The 16,634-nt window shown below is 34.0% G+C and overlaps 1 protein-coding gene across 2 annotated transcripts in view; it reads right to left on the bottom strand.

Moving 5' to 3' along the window:
- The window catches only part of LOC140443772 (uncharacterized), a 126,075-nt gene extending 110,512 nt beyond the window's left edge, over positions 1-15,563 (bottom strand). For both annotated transcript variants that reach the window (XR_011951262.1, XM_072535205.1), the window contains exon 1: positions 15,340-15,563. Coding sequence is in view for 1 of the 2 variants with exons in the window: in XM_072535205.1 (XP_072391306.1) it covers positions 15,340-15,411 (72 nt within the window). In the remaining variant the exon portion in view is untranslated. The remainder of the gene's footprint in view (positions 1-15,339) is intronic.
- Positions 15,564-16,634: the final 1,071 nt, after the last annotated feature.

Genomic DNA, 16,634 nt, shown 5'->3' with positions numbered 1-16,634 from the left:
CGTAACCTTTGTTTTTAACCCAATTGTCAAATTCCTTTCTTACCGTGGCCTAGTGTTGTATGTCTTTAAAAAAAATGCCTTGATGGGCCCCTAGGCGAGAAGAGAGACCCTGTTTACCTGTTCGAGAGAAGTATGCTCTACTACCTTTGGCATTTGGATTGCATGAAAAAGTAACAATGTGCTCCTACGTACCGAAAAAAAAAAAAAAATAAAGCAGTTATACTGTTATCAACGATGCATTCCAACATGGCTGTGAAAGATGATGCTAAAAAGAAGCCCCATGTTATCACAGATTACAATAAATATAAAGCTGGCGTCGACACTATGGACCAAATGATTAGTAGATATACCACACAACGTTGCACTTTGTGATGGGCAGTAGTCGTGTTTTTTAACATGCTAGATATTGCCTCACTAGCTTCATACCTCATTTATTATAAAAATAATAAGATGTTGCAAAAAAAACCAACGCCAACAATAGAAGATCGATGTCGTATCATTAAAATGATGAGAAATTATAGCACCAAGATCGCTATTGAAAGTGTTATCGGTCGGCCAGTAAATCCTGTGGAGGCTGCTTCAGGTCCGGCGATTCAAAGAGATGCATCAGGAAGAAAGAAAGTAATCGGTTCCTGCCATATTTGTTACAAACAATCAAGAAGAGAAGGAAAACACGAAAGGCTTGCTTCGAATGTGATAAGCCTATCTGCGATGATGATGCAGTAACCTTTGGTAAGTGTTTAGAATCCAATAAATAAATCTTTTCTTTGGTTTTTTACATAAATTTTCATTATTATTATTACCCAATCCATTTCATATGCATGAACCAAATAAATTACTCAAAATTAAATTTTTCTATGGTGGGTACCCAGGTACCCGGGTGTGTCCGCTTCATATGTATAATTTGAACTTAATTATTTGTGCTTAAAAAAATTCTGAAATATCTCAAAATGCACCATCGCCTTGCAATAACGACGATTCGGGTGTTCAAAGCGAAATTTTAATTTTTAATCAACTTACATGAAAAAATGTGTCGTGGTTGGCACCCGGGTAACCGGGTACGCACACAACAAAAATTGTTTAAATAATTTTTTTTATTGATACCCCATTGTGGTTATTTAAAGTACGCCGTAGCGTGTTTATGGCTAATTCAACTTTCAAAAACGCGCATGTTTTAAAGTGACAATGGCAACATCAACAGTTTTAAATATTTATCTGACCTGACAGGAGTACATAACTTGTAACGTCAAATAAATAAAATATGAATCAAATATTACTAACAAATATTTCAAAAGCTTATTTAAATATTTGGAAATCTTAATCTTTTAAATAAATGTGAAAAGTAAAGTTGGTATTGTTTGAAATATGTGTACTTCCGTTTTTTAAATCAGAAAAAATGCTGCTCAAATTAATACTACATACCGACATTCTCGGAAGCCAATGGGGTTGTACTTTCATTAATGTCACTTTCAATAATTTCTGAAACATTCTTCTCATTCTTCTCTTAAGCAATATACAACCAGTAATAACAATTAATCTGATGTGGCAGATTGTAAATTAATTTTTGTTTTTCCCATTTCTATAATAACGAAAGGTATACTGATGTACATAACAAATTCAACCATTTTACATTATCAGCTCTTATTTCAATTTTTGTAGTAATAATACACGATTTCAAAGTGTACCAATAAAAAAAATAGCGTGAAGTATTCGTGGATAACTGGTCTTTAAAACACTTGCTCTATTTCGAGCACTCCGGCTGCGCCGCCGTCTAGCTCGAAAAATCGCGCCTAAAGACCTCAATATCCACCTATTCTTTAATATGGTAATATAGCTTTCAAATGAAAATATGTATATTTCGAGCGTTAAAAAAGACACGTTTGGAAAATTTTTCTAAAAATAATCTACAAAATGGGAAAAAATATGTAGTTTTATTTTATTGTAAATAAATAAATTTATTTATAATAAAATTAAAGCACCTTTAAGATGTGGTAAAGCGTTATTTAGATTTCTCTCTTAGAGTTACAACGGATTAAAAAAAATACTTCATCGTAAGTCGAGAAAATATATTTTTTTACATATTGACGAACTTTAAAATTCAATTTTCTTCAATTCTAAATATTTTTGGTTTTTCTCACGCGAAATACCGATAGTTTTTGTTATTATAAAATATGTTAAGAATATCTTAAAGATATAAAAATTTTTATTAAGAAAGAGCTACGAAAGATAAGGGTAACGGTTCAAAGATTACCATGCTATTGTTTATAACTTTTTCACAAATGCCGGTTAATTTTGACTGTATGTATCTCAGGAACAACTGCTCGTAATTCAACTTTTTTTTGTTTAATGAAGCGTCTCTTTGAGCTTTTTTCCAATACCGTTTCCTGTATTTAATTCAAACTAAAAGTTACCGAGATATTCTGTTTGTTCATAAGCCAAAAAATTGTTTTACAATTTTAACAAAAATCTGATGCCGCCCAAATAATCCGATTTCAATTCCATAAAGTGCGTAGGATAGATGAAGTGCTCTTTTATAAGTAAAAAAACAGGCAAACCCCTATATGGTTTAATTTGAGTTTTGCAAGATTTTAAAGAATTTTACTTTCTTTTAAATATAAATTTCAACATTATTATGCGAAATCTATTGATATAATTTGTTGGACTGTTTTATATACACTAAGCGGTTGAAAACATTGAATAAGAATATTCTTATTTTTCCCTTTTTTGTATTCATTTGCTGCTATTTTGCAGCAAGGGTAAAAAATTAAAATATTATTAACCAGCCGTATCTTATAGAAAATTTAATTATCACTATTTTATTTCATTGCGACTTTGCTCCAAAATAAATACATAGTTTTAAAGTTATAAGCAAGGAAAGTAGAAAAAAAAACGATGTTTTTAATAATTTTTAAATATTTTCAAAACAGATCCACCCTGATCTATAGAGGTAATAGTCATTTATAGACATATTCAAGACATTTATCAATTAAGTATGGCAGAAGAAATTGTCAAAATACATACACAATACATAATAAAAAAACGGGTTTGGCAGTCCAGTGGGACTGCCGGTGGAAGTTACACTTCTATACACGCATTCGCCGTTACAAATTTATTTGAGAGTCAATCTGCACAATCATTACATATGTAATTCTATAGGTAAGACATAGTAGAAAGAGAAACAGAATTAATAACAACTTACTAACAATGAAGGATTGAATCAATATTTTGATGAAAATGTATATTTTTATTTTCATATATGTATGAAAGGTGTTGAATGCAAAAATTTTTTTATACATACTCTGCAGTAAAATTCATTATTTATTTTGTTATTAATATAATAATACAATACAAATTAAACTGCAATATTTATAAGTATTTAAAAATGACAATAATATACATAAAAAAAATACACTACAATACAGTGCAACATAATTCCATATAATAATACAATACAAATTAAAATGCAATATCCATAAGTATTGAAAAATGACAATAATGTAATAATATTAATAAAAAAATCCTCCCCGACTGGGAATCGAACCCCGGTCTTCCGCGTGACAGGCGGGGATACTGACTACTATACTACCGAGGACATTACACAAACGTATTTCAAAATTGACAGTTCAATCAGGATCATACAGTGATTTATTGAGATTATTATTTTGAAATACAAAAGACTAATATAATTATGAACATTTAATAAATAATACAAAACATATCACATAAATAATAATATTAATAAATATTTTATTATATGTATAATATTATATGTATAATATATATCTTTATATAATATATATAATATTAAATTATATATACAAAAGGAACATTTTTATATTTGAGAGAGGAAGAGAGAGAAAATATATCTTCTGTCTCTCTCTTACTCATTATCTTACATATGTAATGATTTCACAGATTCACTCCCATACAAATTTCCAACGTGAAGTGCGCGTATAGAACTATAACTTCAAAAATATATTAGAAGCAACACAAAAGTGGTTAGATAAGGGATAAAGAACCAAAGATGGATACGAAAAAGAAAGAGAAGATAGCATCTGAGAGAACTCACGTAAATGTCGGCAAACTTGTAAAAAAATAAGTCGAGCGTTTTAACACTAGAAGCACCAGAGCAGACATTTTAACCGCTTTCTGTTTTTAACATTTTTTTTTTGACAATTTTTGACAAATTGATAGCTTGGGACTTTTCCTTAATCTATTTCTTTTTAACAGGTACTTAGTGTAATTACTTTCTTAATATGTTTACCTAGAAAAATGCGGTCCTTATGACGGATTATTCTACTTTTCTGGTAAGTTTTTACTTATTTTCTGTATAAAATGCATCGAAAATTGTTAGTTAGTTTGAGTGTGCTCTTTGCAAGTGCATGTTCAATCTGTATTTTGACTTTCACTGTGATTTTTTTCCTTTATGCTGTTATCATGTCTCGTTGATATTTAACAGAGCAGGAATTGTTCGAGTGTTTACAGAATTCATCAGATAATAAATTTGAAGTAGGGTTGGTTATGTTAAGAAGACATATCCGGTAATGTAGATGACGATAACTGATAAAATTGATCAAGGGCATTCATCGGGTAGCGATTCTGAAGATAAAGTTGAGGTTAAGGAATTGCCCAGTACCTCTGCTTCAACTTTAAATTTAGTTTCCAATACCCCTTCAGAAAGAATTACCGAGTAAGAAGAATTCGCGGAAGCAATTAAGGGACACCATAATATGGGAATTACTTGACAACAGCGCTAGTTCACCAGGTTAGCAACTATATTATATTCAACAGTAGCTTCTATTTATGTATTCACTTATATAATATTTTTATGACTACATAGTAATGTATCTTGTTCATTTTGAAGTACCAGTCAAAATGTTCTAAAGGAAGCTGCTGAACAAACGTCTAATGCTAAGAGAAGCATTATTGGAGATTCTGCAGCTAGTGCATGGAGGCTGTTGATTGATAAACGCATACTTCGTAACACAAAATCATGTACTATTGCTGAAGGTAGAAGGCAACTCAAAGATGAAAATTGTCAAATTTCGATTGAAGAAATCGAAGCATATACCCTTACTGTAAGTTAGGGGAGCTTATATAGCACGAAATGTTAGCATAAAGATACTGTGATCTGGTACATGGTGTCCAAATTTTTTTCAAGAGACGATGTCTAGAAACAAATTTACACAAATAATGAGCTTTATCCGTTTTGATATGAGGAGTATCAGATCTGATCGATAAATTTGAACTTGCGTCAGGGGGTATGGAACCTATTTATAGATAATTGCATGTTATGCTATACACCTGTCCAAAATATATCTATCGACGAACAGCTTTTTCCCACGAAGGCAAGATGCCGCTTTACCCAGTATATGGTGAACAAAATCGATAAGTTTGGAATTAAATTCTGGGGTGCAGCTAATGTCTAGTCTAAATATATATTGAACAGATTTTCTTACCTGGAGAACGATATGCAACGACCAGTCAATTAACTTCTAGGGGAACATGTAGTTAACCGTGTAATGGGGCCATTTATAAATAAAGGAAGAAATGTCGCGACAGATAATTTCTTTACGTCTATAAAGTTGGCAAAAGAATTACGAAAGAAGGCTACCAGCATTGTTGAAACAATAAATCAAGCAAGAAATCCTTTCTTCCGCCGTAAATAAAAAACGAAAAGATGAAATTGTACAAAACAAAAATTTCAAACACGAAGACTTGACGATAATAGTGTACCAGGGAAAAACGAACAAAAATGTTCTAGTGTTGAGTTCTCTACACTCAAATAATATCGAAATGGATACAGCTAACAAGAAGAAACCGGAAACCATTACCTAACTACTACAACCACACAAAATACGTAGTAGACGTTGCAGATCAGATGGCCAGACAGTATTCAACCAAATCAGCTTCAAGAAGATGGTCGTTGCAAGTTTTTTTTTATTATAGATATGACAGGAATAAATGCTTGGATTCTATATGAGGAATCTCCTACTTCAGTTAGCAGAAGAATTGTGACAAGATCATATGACTAAGGTCAGGACAAAATCAAAGGCTACAAATCCTAAGGGTTCAACAAAGCAATCAAATAATAAACGTAGGCAATGCCAAATAGGGAACTACAACAAAAATAAAATATGTGAAATTTGTCATAAATCGTCGAATCCAAAATATGATTTATGAAAATTCCATTTCTTTTCGCAATTCCGATTAAATTTCAGGTGACAAAATTGATTTTAAAAATTCCAGAACCATATCCTCAATACGCTTATTAAAGCCAAGAATTATTCGAGAAGCCATAGAGATAAAAAAAAAGCCAAAGTGTCTCAATAAAAGAGATAGTTTTCTTCTTCTTCTTCTTCAGTGCCTTATTAGGTCCGGATGTTGGCGATTATCAAGGCTATCATGGTTTTGTTGACTGCTCTGCGAAACAGCTACGCGGAGGTCATCCCAAACGAGTTGAAGAATTCGATATTTTTCTTCGTTCCGCATCACGTGGCCGAGGTACTCAACCTTACGTTGTTTCACTAAATTAAGCACTTCTTTTTCTTTTATCATGCGCTGTAGGACCTCAACGTTGGTGGCATGGTCCACATACGATATTTTTAGTATCCTCCTGTAGATCCACATTTCGAAGGCTTCAATCCGCTTTTCTATGGCTTGCGTCAGGGTTCAGGCTTCAACTCCATATAGTAACACTTGAAGAATGCAGCACCTCACTATCTGCATCTTCGTTTCCAAACTGAGATCACTGCAGCACAGCAAGGATCTCAACTTGTTAAATCTCTTGAGCGTAGTCTTATTGTGAGTTGAGGGTAGTTCCTAGGTAAATGAATCTGTCGACTCTCTGGATCTCTTTGCTACCTGCTAGTGCCCCGGAATCTAAATTTGCACAGCTGACAACACTGAATTTAGTTTTCTTAATATTAAGGTCTAATCTGTATGTTACGCTCACAGTTCTCACTCGGTCTAGTAAGGCTTGTAGATGATTTAGGCTGGTTGATGGTAACACAGTGTCATCGGTGTAGCGGATATTATTGATGTATTCACCGTTCACTCGGATTCCCATCTCTAGGTTTGTGAAAGCTGCAGTAAAAATTTCCTCAGAGTATATATTGAAAAGATTCGGCGAGAGCACTTAGCCTTGCCTTACTCCTTGATCTTCACTTGGTCGGTCAGCTGGTCTTTGATCTTGACTTGAGCACGCTGGTTCCAGTATAAATTCATTCTTATCCAATCCTACTCTTTGTAGGGCGACGACCATCTTCTGGAGCTGACAACGGTCAAATGCCTTTACGTAGTCAATAAAACAAATATAGCCATCACAACTGACATCGCGGCAGCTCTGAAGTAGGACTTTGTAAGGTGAAAAGTGCTTCACGTGTATCCATGGAATTGCGGAATCCCAATTGCATTTCACCGACATTTTCTTCACATTTCTTGTAAATTCTGGCATGTATGATTTTAAGAAAAATCTTTAGTGCATGACTCATAAGGCTGATAGTTTGGAAATCTTCGCAAGTTTTCGCAGATCATTTTTTTTGGAGTGTTACAAATATAGACAATAGCCATTCCTCTGGGATACTACCTGAGTCGTATATGGCGTTAAACAGTTCAGTTTACTCCGTCGTGCTCACTTCACTCATCACCTTAATAGGTTCAACGGGTATTTCGCCCGGACCTGTAGGCTTACTATTCTTAGACTGTTTTAAAGCTGCTTTCACCTCGCTTTATAGTATTGACGGCTCTTTCGTGCAATTTAATTCTGGAAGGTTACCTCGGTAGTCCCAGAAAAGTTCTTCGATGTACATTTTCCAGGTCACCAACTTCTCCTTAACTGTCATCGTCAGGTTCCCGTCTTTGTTTATGAGGAGGTGTGTGTTTCTCCTCTTGTATTGACCAGTGGCTTCTCAAATCTTTCGGTGAATATTTATATGATCGTGTTTCACTTGGAGCTCTTCGATTAGTTTACATTTTTCTTGCATCCATGTCTCCTTGGCTCTTCGTATTTCTTTTTTAATTGTTTGGTTGATTTCTTGGTATTTTTTCTCGTCCCTGTTTTTCATTAATCTCCTTTGGTCCATCATCTGCAGAATGTCATCACTCATCCATTCTTTATTTTTTACTCTTGTTTTCTTTCCCAGATGTTCTTTTCCCGCATTTAGCATGAAGTCTTTGATATAACTCCATTTTTGTTCTACACTCTGTTCTTGTTGTCTAGCGGTTTCTAGTTTTTCTCTCATTACATGTCTTACGTTCTGACGAACTACGGGGTCTTTTAGAGTGTCATAATCCAGGTTCTGTTTAGGTTTACTTTTGATGAGTTTCTTTAGTTTGAGTTATATCTGGCCCACTAATAGGCGATGAGACATCTGCTCTTGGGAAGGTTAAGGCTAAGCCAAGCTGTTCTTGAATCTTTTGTTAATGAGAATAAAGTCTATCTGGTTTCTGATTATATTGTTGGTTGTATCTGCAGGTGACTTCCACGTATAAAGTCGTCTCGGGGGAAGTCTAAACCAGGTGTTAGCAATCGTAAAATTTTCTTCCCGACAAAATTGGATAAGCCCGTCTCCCCTTTCGTTTTTCTCGCCTAAGCCGTATTGTCCGACGATGTATTCTATTCTGCTTTTGCCAACTTTGGCATTGAAATCACCCATGATGATGGTAAGCTCGTTCTTCTTGGTATATTTTAGTGTTTTTTGTATAAGTGCGTAGAACTCCTCGAACATAAATTTGAATGATGTTCGTATTAACGGGTCTGCAGCTTCATCAGAATGACTCTATCAGAGAGAGGTATCACGCTAATCACAACACCAGCGACCCTTTTACTCAGAATCACTGCTACGCCATTCCAGTGATGTGGTTTATCATTTCCCGCATAATATACTATACGCTCATCCACACAGCACTGTATCGAGCCTGGCCATCTCATCTGATTCCCATCACGTCGATATTTAGTCTTTTCATTTCTTGAATGATGTTGTGTATCTTTCCCCCTTCAAACATACCAAGTATAGATTTTTTCTCACTTTTATCACTCACACTTTTTCTCTATTAGTGTTTAAATATTGGTAAGAATTTCGTGGGTTGATGACCTGGGAAGCCTTACATTTTCGTGTTCATCCTCCCCTGCCATAGAGATAAAAAAGAGATAGCCTTAGAGATAAAAAAAGGCCAAATTGTCTCAATAAAAGAGATGACGGCATCCGGTTACCATCGACATGGAGACCTCTCAAAGAAAATAGCGTCCGCTTCACCCTTCACCAAAGTTCGGTTCTTTCCAGCCAAACTTCTACACTTGACTGGAAACGAACTTCCTGATGAGTATCAAGACGTCCTAGAATCAACTCCCGTCGAATCAGTGCGGAAACCTTCTTAAAGTATAATTCGCTTGTCATTTTGTAGTTAGTATGATTTCTTCTCACTGTAATCACATTTTCTCTATGTTTTAACTTAATTTTTTGGAATATACTTCAAAATAAAGCAAAAAGCCATAATTTTGTAACAAGACCTGAATAATATAAACTAGGGTTTATATTTTGTTTATTTTTTATTTCACATTTTTCTTTTTCTATTTGGTAAAAAATATAATTTAACTCGTAATTTAGGAAATCTTTAGTGTTATATATTCTTTTCATTTCTATTTTGAAGGTACTGAAGGTACCAAGGTTTACTTCTACAAACTATAACAGCATATTACGATAAATCATCGAAATATCGGGAAACGAAGATTACCGATAAATGCGCTAGAGGAAAACCTGCTGGAAAGCACAGAGGGGGAGGCTGCCGAGGAGATGCAGAAAAGATTACGAAGAAACCGTATTAACTCATCGAAAAATAAACAAGGAAACTAAGGCTATTACGAGTATATTAATCCTAGGTCTATTATTGCATCCACAATTTAAATATTTAATAAAATTTGTTCCTAGGAAAATCTATTAAGTTTGAAATAAAATGCTGAAAAGTTTTGCAATTACTCACATTTTCAGTTTTATGTGACTAAAATAATCTTAACTAGACATTTATACGTATATAAAATGCTTTAAATCATCTCTTGTTACTTTATTAGTAAAGCTTATTAATAAGTTATGAAAAACACTCTTTTTCTGTCTTTTCAATACTCGCTCGTGCGATAAAGTGTACTTATTTTTAATATAAAATACACTATTATTTACATGGTAACTAAGCAATAAAAATACAATAATGAAAATAGTATTACATAAATATAACTTTTTGTAGGAACTAGAGATTTTCGTAAATAACAGTAGATATTATCAAAAATGAGATATTTTTAAAAAGAAAAGTTTCTGCTTTACTACTGTAAGTAACTTCAGGTCAAATTGTAAGTTTAACACAAGAAGCACCAGCATTTTTGCATAGCTAGAAGCACCGGAGCAGTCAAAATGACAGGTAATAGAATTTTCTATCGCCAGCTTTTTCTACTTTTTGTATTCTTTTTTACTTGAAAAAAAAACTATATTAAGTTAATACCTACTAATAAAAGACATATTTAGTTAATTTAAACAAATTATTTAATTATTTAAGCACAATTTATGCAGTAGCAAAATAGCAAAATTTTTGGTTTTTACATATTTTTGTTTGGCCTCTATAAGATTGGAAGCAGTCTGCACAAGGAATTTCATAAACTCCGTGTTGTTCATTTTTAAATGTTGCCTTTTATTGATCGAACAAGAGATGAAAGTTTTTTTTTTGAGGATAAAATATTGTCTTTATTCCTCTTGATTTAAGGATGTTAAAGGTAGTACCCGGGTAAAACCAGTTTTACCCGGGTACTTTGTGTATTATCCAAATTGTCTGGAAAAAAGGCAAATAGGATTGATAACTACTTGATTTATCCAGGTTATTCTAGATATATCCAATGTCAAAATGGATAAAGCAGTACATTTGAACCTTTGGTATAAATTACACTACTTACGTTTAAACTTTATTTGCTTTATTTTCTTTATTAAGAATCTAGGTACTACAGAATTATTGTCCAAAAGATATAACTAAGCATTGAAAACTTTATATAACAATACAACGAAATAAATTCGGATATGTTCGGATAAATTTCCGCGGCCAGATGCATGAAAATTACTAAGTTCTCGGGAAGAACCGCGTTGAGAATTGAAAACTCGACGTTTCGGCACCCATTTTGGAGCCATTATCAAAAGTGATACGGTTCCGTTCGAGTTCAGGGTCTTAATCTACCTACTCCTCATTATGCGCGGGAACGGTATGCGCTGACGTGGTCTGAGCTGACGTGGCCTGAGCGGTGTGGGCAGGAAGTCGCTGAAGCAGGGGTCGCCATGTTGCCGGTAGTTGTTAAGCGTCATCGGGCGTATTTAAGTTGTTAGGCCGTTTTTCAATTTCGATAGCTTCACGGATGATTCTTGATTTTAAGGAGCGGATGGGGGCTATGGTTTTTGCTTTTTCGAAATCTATTTTGTGGCCTGTCTCAATATGATGTTGGTCTAGGGCTGAAATAGTATCGGAATGTTTGACTGATATAGTATGTTCGTAAATACGGTTATAGATTCGTCGGTTTGTCTGTCCTATGTATGTACGTGGGCAACTGGAACAAGGTATCTCGTAGACACCATGGTCTTCATTAGGGATTTGGTCTTTTATGGATCTGACGAGATTTAACAAACTTGGAGTGAGTAGTGAAGATGGTTTTGATGTTTAGAGGAAGAAGAGTTCTACTGATCTTGCCAGTGACACCTTTAATAAAAGGTAGAAAGATTTTGGGTTGATCCGGCGGCAAGGTTTCTTTTTTGGATGGAATGGGGTTTAGTTGTTTTTGAATGCTCTTATTGATTTGGGTTTTGTGGTAGCCGTTTTGTAAGAGTGTTTGCCTTATTGAATTGATTTCGGATGACCTATGATTGCTATCGCTAAGTCTTATGGAACGAGAGATGAGAGTATTGACAACTGAATTGAGTTGGGCGCGGTGATGATGTATGTGACTGGGCATTAAGATAACGGTTTGTATGAGTGAGTTTCCGATACACGAAATAAGAAAAACTGTGAGGTGGCTTTTTCTGAATAAGAACATCAAGGAATGGCAAAGATGCTTCAGACTCAACTTCCATCGTGAATTGAATACTAGGATGTATTCCATTCAGGTGAGAGAGGAAGAGATCTAATGTGTCTTTACCATGGGGCCAAATGACAAAGGTGTCATCAACGTACCGTAACCAGCAGGTGGGTTTGAGATTTGATGAGGGCAGGGCTGCTGTTTCGAAATGATCCATGAAAATATCAGCTATTACGGGAGAGAGGAGGATCCCATTGGGGCACCTTTGATTTGACGATAGAAATGATTTTGGAATGAAAAGTATGTATTAGACAAGCAAGAGATGGTGTGTCTTGGGGGATTTGATGTTTAGAGTCCAAGATGGAAATGGTTTCATCGATGGGAATGTTGGTGAACAAAGAAACAATGTCAAAACTAACTAGTATATATGAGTTTTTCAGAAGATCAATAAAATGAAAAGAGTTTTTGACAAAGGAAGAAGCTTTTTCGACTAATGGTTGTAAGGATAAAGTGAGATGTTTTGCCAATTTCTGAGTTGGTCAGTTGTATGCACTGACTATGGGTCTTAGGGGGACATTGGGCTTATGGATTTTTGGAAGGCCGTATATCTTTGGAATTCGGGATGATTTTTCTCTGGGTATAAGAGATTTTTTGATGTCTGAAGGTAGAGTAGACTTATTTATGATGGATTTGGTCGTTTTTTTCTAGATAGGTGGTGGGATCGTTTGGGACGCGTTTGTATTCTGTGGAATAGAGAAGTTCGAACATTTTGTCGAAATATTTAGAAGAATTAAGAATGACGGTGGCATTATCTTTGCCGGCTGGAATGATGGCGATGTTAGGGTTGTTATAAAGTTCTTTGAGAGCGCGTCTTTCTGAAAGACTGATATTTGACGGTGGGGGTTTGGAAGTACGGAGAATTCTGGCGACATCTTGTCTGGCAACTTCGGCTTGGTCGGAAGGAAGATGAGAAATGGCTTCTTCAGTTTGACAAATAATTTTCTCAGTTGGAATTGAAAGAGAAGTGACAGAAAAATTGGGATATATGGGACATTTAGATATTGGGAAAATATTGGACACTTTCGATTGTCTTTCTCACCAAAAAGCACAACACATTTCTGACAACAAAACCCAACCTCAGAAAAGCAAACTGGACCAACTTATTTCTCAACAAAATCCAAAGCCCATTTCGAATCAACAACCTTCTACTGTTGTTCACAATTTCTCAGATATTCATATATCCGATTCAGCTACCAAAGCTCTGTCAAATTAACAGCGTAATAGAAGCATTGGAGGAAAGTCGCATACATTATCAAATCGAGAACATACACAATAATGCAACCATGACTTTAAGATTACACAGAGATGCAAAATGTATAAAAATCAAAAGAAGAATTAGGCAAGGACACACGTTATCTCCCAAACTCTACGGCAGTTCTGGAACATGCTGTCAAAAAATTGTAGTGGGATACCAAAAGAATTAATGTCGACGGCGAAATGCTCTCCCACCTACGATTTGCGGACCACATTGCTCTGATAACAGATAACTTAAAAGAGATTGGAAAGATGCTTACTGAGTTAGATGCCGCCTGTAATGAAATTGGTTTGAACATAAATATTGGAAGACACAATAAATGACAAATCAAAGAATCACTTTAGCATCTCCCGCATATCGAGCTCTATCAGACATCTTCAAAAGCAACATATTTAAAAAATATTTAAAAAAAAGACGTTCGACCAATGTGTGCTTCGAGTCATGACTTACGGCGCCGAAACACTTTCCTTAACCCAGGCTACAGCAACCAAACTTAGAGTAGTCCAAAGACAATGGAACGCTCGTTACGTGGACTGCCTCTCAGGGACAGAGCTAGAAACGAAGAAAATAGAAAAAGGAAAGGCGTCATAGATGTCATAGAGCGCATTAGCATGACTGAAGTGGAACTGGCCGGGCCATGTGGCCAGAATGAATGACGGGTTGTGAATTCAAAAAATTACACTGTGAAGACCACGAACTGACAGAATAAGCAGACGTAGACCACCAGAAGTAGACAGACGACGTCAAAAGAATCGCTGTAAATAAGCTGCAGGAGCTCAAGACCGAAAAACTGGAAGAAATTAGGTGAGGCCTATGTTCAACTTTGGACGGAGAAAGCTGGATGATATGTATATATATATATATATATATATATATATATATATATATATATATATATATATATATATATATATATATATATATATATATGCATACGGATAAAGCCCTCAACGATCTACGGATGCTGCAATAGACACAGCTCACTACGGGATAGGGAACCTCATTACTTCAATTAAAAATCAGAGTCCGGACAAAAATAAAGTAACTACTGTAATTATTTTATTCTGCTCTAGTTGAATACAGTAATTCTGATATTTTGAAAAAGTATAAGTTTCGAAGTCAATGACAAGTTTATAAAAATGTTATCATATTTCTACGATCCGTGCAAGATCAGAAAAAATAAATAAGAGGATAACTTGATCGCACATTTGATCGTCTTATATTTCTTAAACAAGCAAACATTTTTATTATAAATAGCATAATATGTATTCAAGGAATATTTTTATTAGAATAAACTGATATCGACAGTAAAATGATATACATCTCATAGTAAGAATATTTTGCAAAATAATTTTCGTTGGTAGTATAGAAGCCCCTGCCCTCGATCTTAGTGTTATTTCAACTTAATAAAATAATATATGATATTTATAAAGGTTTTATAGTGGTTGAAAGTAGCCCCTGCCCTCGATCTTATTGTTATTTTAACTTAATAAAATAATATATGACATTTATAAAGGTTTTATAGTGGTTGAAAGTTCTAAGTTGTTTAAGGACATCCTATTTGACAAGACATTCATATTGTATCATACTCTGTATATATAATGTATATATATATATATATATATATATATATATATATATATATATATATATATATATATATATATATATATATATATATATATATATAATGTATATATATATACTAGTTAACGAATTAAACTGTAAACATCAAAGTTGCTTTTGAATAAAATTATTGTTTTATTCTGCTCAAGTTGAATGCAGAAAAATCTGATATTTTTAAAAAGTTAAAAGTCAGTGACAGGCTTGAGAGACATAAATATTGTATTCTCATCTTTCCATGATGTAACGAAACACGCGCAAGATCATCAGAAAAAATAAATGAGCGAATCACTTGATCACACATTTGGTCGCCTTATATTTCCTAAACAAACACACTATTTTTATCACATACAGCACTTACCTTGATATCGTCATTTAAATTTTCTTTCTTGACAGAAACTTTCGTTATGGACACTTCGTCTTGTTTTTCCATGAACTCGGATTTTTTTTTATTTTGATATATATTTTTATTTAACGTGAAAATCAAATTCGGAAATGACGCGCGACTACAACGGCGTGAAGAGCAACTAAAACTGAAAATAGAGCGCGCCGAGAGAATCAGACTTTTGGCTTTTCAACAATGGTTAAAAGTATATTTTCGGACTTGAAGTGGGGTTCAGTCTCGCGCCATACGCGTTTAAATCTTTTCAGCGCACGTGCACAGGCAAATAGCACAGTTGCCATACTACATGAAAATTCATAACTGTACGAATTTTAATTCACTTGCAGGCAACTGCATGAATAATCTGTATAACGAACGTTTACAAACTTCTGGGAAAAGAAAGTCATTTTTTTAATTAGAAAATTTACATCAACCAAATTTAAACTATAATTTTTGTAATATCTATAAACATCTTAAAATTTATCCACCAAAAAATAAATATAAAAAAAGATTTTTTTTCTTATTATAATATTTCCGTTGATTTTCACAAATGTTCGTGTTCTTTATAGTTTGTCCATCAAGATTAACTAATTGTCAATTTCACGTAAATGTAAACACTAATCTCAAGAGATTCTTTATTTCCTCTGATGTTTTTTAATCTATCTAGTTAATCTATCTATAATAGTTATAAAAAGAAAAGTCCTTGTGTATAAGTGTGTTTTTCTAGAAACGTTCAAAATATTTTTCGACCCGAATACATTATACTTATTTCATCTCTATCAAAGTTTTTTACCATTGAAATTTGTTTCTGTTCAATATGTTTATTTTCAATTTCTGCAATATTGTTAAAATGCTAAACCAAATGATTAGGCAATATCTACATTTATATTAGATTAAGTTAAAGAAACCTATGAAAAAAACTACCAACTTCTAGACTTTCTAGATGAGTAGAGAGGCGAAAAGTTAAATCGGGTCTTGGCAGTGAACTTATATAGAGATAATCTGGCTAAAGGACTCCGCAACTGTCATTATGGAAAACCGGCTTCAGTCAAATTAAACGAAATTTGGTTAATGATAGTTCTCAGAGCCTGAGAACCAAGAGTTGTTAGTACGTGTTTTCCTCATAAAAATATTCATAAAGGAACCTGGATGATACCTGGTACTAATAAATTTAATCAAATTGATCACATATTAATATCTAAGCGGTGGGCAACCTCCGTAACAGATGTTAGAACATATAGAGGCGCAAATTGCGATTCGGACCATTTCTTGGT

The sequence above is a fragment of the Diabrotica undecimpunctata genome, chromosome 6 (assembly GCF_040954645.1).
Source record: "Diabrotica undecimpunctata isolate CICGRU chromosome 6, icDiaUnde3, whole genome shotgun sequence".
NCBI lineage: Eukaryota > Metazoa > Arthropoda > Insecta > Coleoptera > Chrysomelidae > Diabrotica > Diabrotica undecimpunctata.
The sequence above is the reverse complement of the archived record's forward strand: the minus strand, read 5'-3'. Positions and strand labels throughout refer to the sequence as shown.